Source organism: Mus caroli, chromosome 10, assembly GCF_900094665.2.
Source record: "Mus caroli chromosome 10, CAROLI_EIJ_v1.1, whole genome shotgun sequence".
NCBI lineage: Eukaryota > Metazoa > Chordata > Mammalia > Rodentia > Muridae > Mus > Mus caroli.
Genome location: NC_034579.1, coordinates 86963127 through 86969806, shown reverse-complemented (window position 1 = coordinate 86969806; position 6680 = coordinate 86963127). Strand labels below are relative to the sequence as shown.

The window sequence follows — 6680 nt, the reverse complement described above, 5'->3', positions numbered from 1 at the left end:
CATTAACACCTGAGTAGGGACAGCACCACAGTTGCTATGAAAGACTTGTCCGTCTGTCTTTCTCACAAGTGTACACTTTAGTCTGTCAAGTGGTAGCTTTAAAAGAATGTTAGTTTCCCAATAAATTAATTTCTCTTAGGGAGAAGCCAGGAATGAAAAGGCCTTCCAACCATCGTAGGTCAAGTCTTACATTCTTTTCACATCAACGTAGTTTTATAACCGGTTAATTTACTTATATGCTTCCCATTTTGGATGGACAGATGTTGTCAGTAGTTTTCTTAGGTTAGACGTAGAAACTCTTGACTAGGAATGATGGGAACAAACCTCCTGACATGCAAGACCAGGGTCTGAACTCAGCATTAGAAAACTTTACAGAAGGAAGGAAAACATGAATTTCATTGTGTGTAAAGGAACACATTAAACATGTTTAATTCTACCAAGCTTGTGAGCTTATATTGGCATTTTGACATGAATGAACATGTAAAAATAAACAAAGAATTGATTTAGGAATCTAGATTAGAATATTTAAAAACTAGAGCCACTGACAGAATAATAGAAAGGGATGACATTTGGGGATAAATCTCTTAAAACCACACAAATTCAAAATAATATTTGTAATATATTATTAAAACAACTACACACACACACACAAGAAAGGAAGGAAATCAAGATGGTCTACTATAAAAAAATAACTAAATACAAAACAGTACGGTATTGGGAGACTTAAGACAATGTCCTAAGCCACTTCACGTAACTGAAGGGGCGGATACGGCCTTCACTCCATCTCAGATGGCAGCAATGCTAACACGAAATCATTGAGACAGATGCTGTGAGCAGAGAGCACAGGTCACACCCATTATGAATTCAGGCAAAAATTCTCAACAAAATACTAGCAAACTGGACTTAGCAGCATGTTTAAAGAATTACAACTTAAACATCCTTAATATGAAATCTAAAAGGCACTGACACCTGAAATTTTCATAGTAACAATGATCAAAACATTTTTAGCTTTTGAAGCATTTTAGACTTCGTAGTTTTGAAGCAGGGATGTTCAACTACCACAGGCTATGCAAATACCCCAAACTGGGGGCAAAAGAAAAATCCCTTGAAATCTGAGACACTTTTAGTCCCAAATGATTTCATAAGGGGATTAAACTTTAATTCATCGCCAAGTGGGACTCTTTCAAGAAATGCAGTGCTGATGTAATACAAAAATTAAGGTAATAAACAAAGAAAACAGCATGATCATCACAAACGACAGCAAAAAAGTTCTAGAAGATAAAGCCAACAAACCAGTAACCCCCCTGATAAACACACGCAGTAACCTAGCAACCAGGGAAGCTCCTTAAACACAGGGCTGTATACACACCCACTGCTAGTTATACCCACTGCTAGTTACACAGGGGTGGTGAACGGCTGAAAGCTTTTCCCCAAGACCAGCAACACAAGTTACTGGCCTTCATTCACTACTCAATAATACTGGAGGTCTAAAGACCAATTATGAAATGGGGGGGGGGGAGTAAAGAACAGAGAAGAGAAGAAAAGGCATCCAAATTATAAATGAAAAAAGTCAAACTATTTCTTCCTGCAGATGATGTAATTTTGTATGTAGACGATCATAAAGAATGGACCAAAAAAAAAAAAAACCTTTAAAAAGGCAACAAATACAATAAAAGATCAAAAAAAAATCATCTGTACTTACAAGCACTAGCAATGAAAAACAAACAAACAGAAATGAAGAAAATTATCCCGCTTGCACCAGCAGCAATAAATACTGAGGAGTAAACTCAAGCATGGAGGGGAAAACTTTTATGTAAAAACTACTAAAGCTGCTGAGAACAGTTAAAGATAATCTAAATAAACAAAGGACTCCCTGAACTCAAGGACCAGGAAAAGGGTTGTTAAGAGAGAGAGCAGTACCCAGCTGTGGAGACAGGCCTTACAAGTCAGGGCAATCCTCACTGTGACCCCACCCTGGGCTTTCTGCTGGCCTTTTGTGGAACTAGGAACTGAGTGAGAAGTGACATTTAAACTCCAGCCTCCCTGGGCATCTACAAGCAAGTGAAAGCTGTCAGAGAGCAGGAGGAAGTAACTGAAAATCACATGCTTTGTAAGGACAGATTGGGAGTCCATACAACAAAGCAACCTTATTGTTAAAACTGGCAAAATGTTTACGTGAATAGCTTTTCTTCAAAGGAGGTATACATAAGGCAATGAAAAGAAAGAAAACAAAACCCAACCAAAAGACACTCAGCATAGGTAACCATTAGTAAATGTCAATACAGCCTACAATGAAATAGGTCTTCATGCCTACGAACATGATGATGGTACTGGTGATACCAAGTACTGAAGGATAAGAATTCTCTCTTACATGTCACTAGGAATTTAATAGTGCGGTCGCTGTGGGAAAGAGCTCAGAAAGTCTAGTACAGAACGAGGTCTGGCCAGCAATCTCACTTCTAGTGTATACACGCCAAGGAGATAGAGACAGGAACTCAAGCATGCGTGCACACCAATGTTCACAGTCTTTACAATGCTCAGTCACAACGCAACATCAGCCAGCCATCAAGAGAAACTCTGAAAATAGGATGTGGAAAGAAATAAGCCAAACTGGTATGGTTGCAAGGACAGAAAGTATCTAGACTAGGAAAATTCATAGATACAGAGAGTAAATTAATAGTTCTGAGAAGCTTGGCGGGAGAAGTGGAGTATTTTACTAAGTTCAATTTCTGAAAAAGGAAGACAATTCGGGAAAGAAATCAACATCACTGTTATGTTGTGAATGCAGTTAATATCGTAAAGAGGGTCGTGAGTCTGAAAGATAGATTAGAACATATTAAATATCCTTTCAAACTAAGCTGATAAAATGCCTGAGTGAAGGACCCTGGGTGTGCTGAGTGATATAGCACCTCTTACCTTCAGAATTCTTGTCAGTTTAAGAGGCTTGTGAGAGTTCCAGGTTCAGTCTTTCCAAGTTTTAAGTCTCCTCTCTGCAGTTTCCAGGATCAGGATAAGGCTGAAACGTTACAAACAAAAGCAACCCATGCACATTTCTTAACCGTAAGTCCCTAGGCCCCCTAGAAAGAATTTTAAATAATGCCTGTATACTCTTTATATGTAAGAATCAAGCTTACCGACAAATTAAGGCCGATTTGCAAATCAAATTAACAACTCTGATACTTCATAAGTAAAGAATAGTATCTCAGGAGATCACATAAGGGACTAACCAAAGGGTCGGCACGAACATAACGTGGCTGTCACTTTCAGCACAGTGACATCTTGTTACCTGACAATGGTACTACAGAAGGAAGATGACCCCAGTGTGCACAGCTTTCTTCCCCAATAAAGAACAGTGACTCCACAAAAATCACATTTTATATAACACAGAGATTTAGTTATTATAAATTTCAAAACAAATGAAGGAATTTTCACATAATATTTATAACCTTCAAAGTACAATATTAATACATGTCTGTCAGTTAGAAATAACAGCAGTTAGGCTACAGGGCTTAACATAAAACCAGCTGACAACTGTGAAAGCAGCAGTGGTCCAATATTCACCATTACATATGAATCTGTTTCTTCCAGAACTTTCTTTTTTTAAAAAAAATTAAAATTTCAGTATTGTGAAATATTAAAATAACATCCCCAAACATGCCACAATCACTATTCACAAATAAAGTTAAAATGAAATATACAAAAACTCACTTAATACTGTTAAATAACAAACAATAAACTACAGAATTTCCTGAACAGAAATGAGAGGACCCTGAATGTTTACAGTGAATGGCAGGACAAAAATTAAGTTATAACTATTTTCATGATATAAGGCAAACACATGAGCATTGCAAACTATAACCATTTAAGATTTATAGTTGTAAGATGCACTAACCAATAGTCCTTAACAATGAGCGCAAATGCCTAAGACACGATTAGCAACACCAAGTGTCTGTGATGTTCAAGGAGATGCATAATTCAAGTTACACTGTTAGTGTCTCTGATGAGCAGATAACACCCACAACACTGAAGCAGTCCTCTGGGTTCTTCTTTCTCATTTCTAATTCATTGTGGCTCCATTTAAAGACACAGCACAGCTTTCAGCTCATTCAAGTGAACGTTATTGAAACACACAAAGCCCCCAAATGAAAGAAACGGTCCCTCAAAATGAAGTATTCTCTAATAAGAGAAATGTGCTTAAGACGAACAGCGGCAAGGCCTTTCCTGTTTGAATGACTTATGTGGCTAAATTTTAACTAAAAGCACAGTGTGAAAGAGCTAACCACGTGAAGGAGCATACACATATGCAGTAGACATTTCTAAGAGGAGGAATAGGTAAAAATAAATAACTCCGTGTTTTAGTTTATTGGTATCTGACGTGGAAACCCAAAATGTCTGCTACTCATTTGCTTGCATCAACCTTTGCATTGCATGCTTCCGAAACACACTGTGCTGACCACCTCTCAGCCTCGCTATTGGCCAATGCGCCTAAGAAATGATATGTAGCACGAACTTCGAGTGTTCACGATGGCTCACTTATTCTACTGCTAAGCAAAGCTAAAATATACATTCCAGGAAACACTGCAGTTTAATCTTTAAAACAAACAAACAAACAAACAACAACAACAAAATGCAGCAGTCAAACAATTTGTGAGGAGAAACAGATGCGTTCACATATAATAAAGCCACTGCAACTTCTTCAGGCATTCAACTGTTGTGTTAAATAAACAGACAGTAGTTATTTAGCAGCAATGATTCCGCAAATAAATAATGCACTGTGTTTCTCAGTCCGGCACAAATCTGCAGCTACAGTTACATTGATAGCTGTAACCTACTGGCTCTACTGGCGGAGAAGACCTTAAAACCAACTGTACAAAAAAAAATTGTCACACTGTGACAACAAATATAAAAACAATCTGTAGGTCTGAAATAAAAAGACTCCACTGGGAAGAGGACAGTGCTGACACACGGAGATCCCAAGTCCAGCACAAGAAATGACTGCCTTCAGCTCTGAGTCCATGGCTGATAAGAAAGGCTGGAGCTGGGCTTGAGACCAAGTTACCAGACTTAAAAGAGCATGCTCTGTCTTCTGTTCTTCCCATGTCCTAAAATATAAAGTCATTTTATGAGGCAGTTCAAAGTTCAGGTTTTTTTTATCCCACATACAGTATTTGGTGACTCTAGGAAGCTAAAGTTCCCACCAGCAAACGCTAACATTCCACGGTTAGTGATCGGCACTGTCTTAAGTGACCTCTGTGTTGACGGGGTCAGTCTACAGCGTCTAGGCTTCCAAGTGATGAAGCTGATGACTAGGCATGCACAGGCTGTGTCTTCTGCCTCGGGCACCAGGGATGGCGTGTGCAGAGGTCAAGCAAGGTCACTTGTGAAAGGTCTCTGCCATCTGTAGCTTTCAGGATCCCTGACTTGACTGAATCACATTTCTCTCTGAAGATTTACTGAGCTGCCCCCATCATACACAACAGCAAGTATGTGCAATTCTAAACATACAGAGTTGTGGGATGCACTGTACATTTTTTGTTTGTTTGTTACATCGATAATTTTACTGATCAATTTATCAACCCAAAGCTTGGTTCCACGTGAAAAAATTCATGATCGACATGTGAAATGGTTTATGACAAACACACCTGTCTCTGGATAGGAAGAGTTTCGAAAACCCGGGTCCTTTTGCAACTGAATCTCTTTCAAACTGAATATTGATACGCCTAAAATGAACAGACAGAAATTACCAGATATTAATGACAAATCTAGATCAACTGTAATTATTCAAAAAGCACATACTGATTCAATGTCAAACATCCATCCTGTGTCCCCAAGGTTATGGCCCCATGGAAAGATTTCCCATTTGTCCCTAAGTTCTAAACAGAAAACCAAATTCTATGCGAGAAGTCTTGTGGATTTTCTGATGGGTTTTGCTACTGACTGTTCCGCAGCCCTCAGTTAAGAAGCACTGCCTAGTGAAAGGGAATGGGGAGACGGTGACAGCTTCCACAGCTGAGTTCCCAAACCCTGCCCTCCTTCCCCGCTCAGCCCACTTTAAACACTGGACTAATTTAAGGCAGCATGGACAAAATTAAAGAGTTACTTGAGGCCTGGGAAGTTTTCTACTTTAGTGATTTTGATAATAGACTCACTAATTTCTTAGGAATAGTACAGTCAGAGCAACCGCAAGAAAGGGAGGCTTCCTTTGTATCGTCTCAGGAAGAAAATCACTTTCTCCAGGAAGCCATCTTGTTACTCTGTGTTTCACTAATCTTTACAGAAGTGTGTGTGTGTGTGTGTGTGTGTATACACTCACTATTTTGACTAGGCTGGCTAGTGAGCTCTCAGGGTCCCCACCATGCCAAGTCCTGTGGTTACAGAGGTGTAGGACAGTGCCTTTACAGGGGGCCTGGTGACCCGAACTCAGGTCTGCACACCATGCAACAAACTTTGCTCACGGCGCTACCTATCCAATCTAGAGATCCACTTTTAACAAAGAAACTGAGCCAGATTAGGGCTAAGGATGATGTTGCCAGCATATTCTAATTTGAATCAAGGAAGATTAATGATTCACACTCAAATATGATGGATTTCTTTTTTTTTTTTTTTTTTTTGGTTTTTCGAGACAGGGTTTCTCTTTATAGCTCTGGCTGTCCTGGAGCTCACTTTGTAGACCAGGCTGG

The 6680-nt window shown here is 39.2% G+C and overlaps 1 protein-coding gene across 3 annotated transcripts in view; it reads right to left on the bottom strand.

The window, feature by feature from the left end:
* Nucleotides 1–3380: 3380 nt before the first annotated feature.
* Cdk17 (cyclin dependent kinase 17) overlaps nt 3381–6680 on the bottom strand; it is a 78007-nt gene continuing 74707 nt past the window's right edge. For all 3 annotated transcript variants that reach the window (XM_029482418.1, XM_029482417.1, XM_021174696.2), the window contains 2 exons: nt 5643–5720; nt 3381–5102 (listed from right to left, as the gene is read on the bottom strand). In XM_029482418.1, coding sequence (XP_029338278.1) covers nt 5065–5102; nt 5643–5720 — 116 coding nt within the window. In that variant the 3' untranslated portion in view covers nt 3381–5064. The remainder of the gene's footprint in view (nt 5103–5642; nt 5721–6680) is intronic.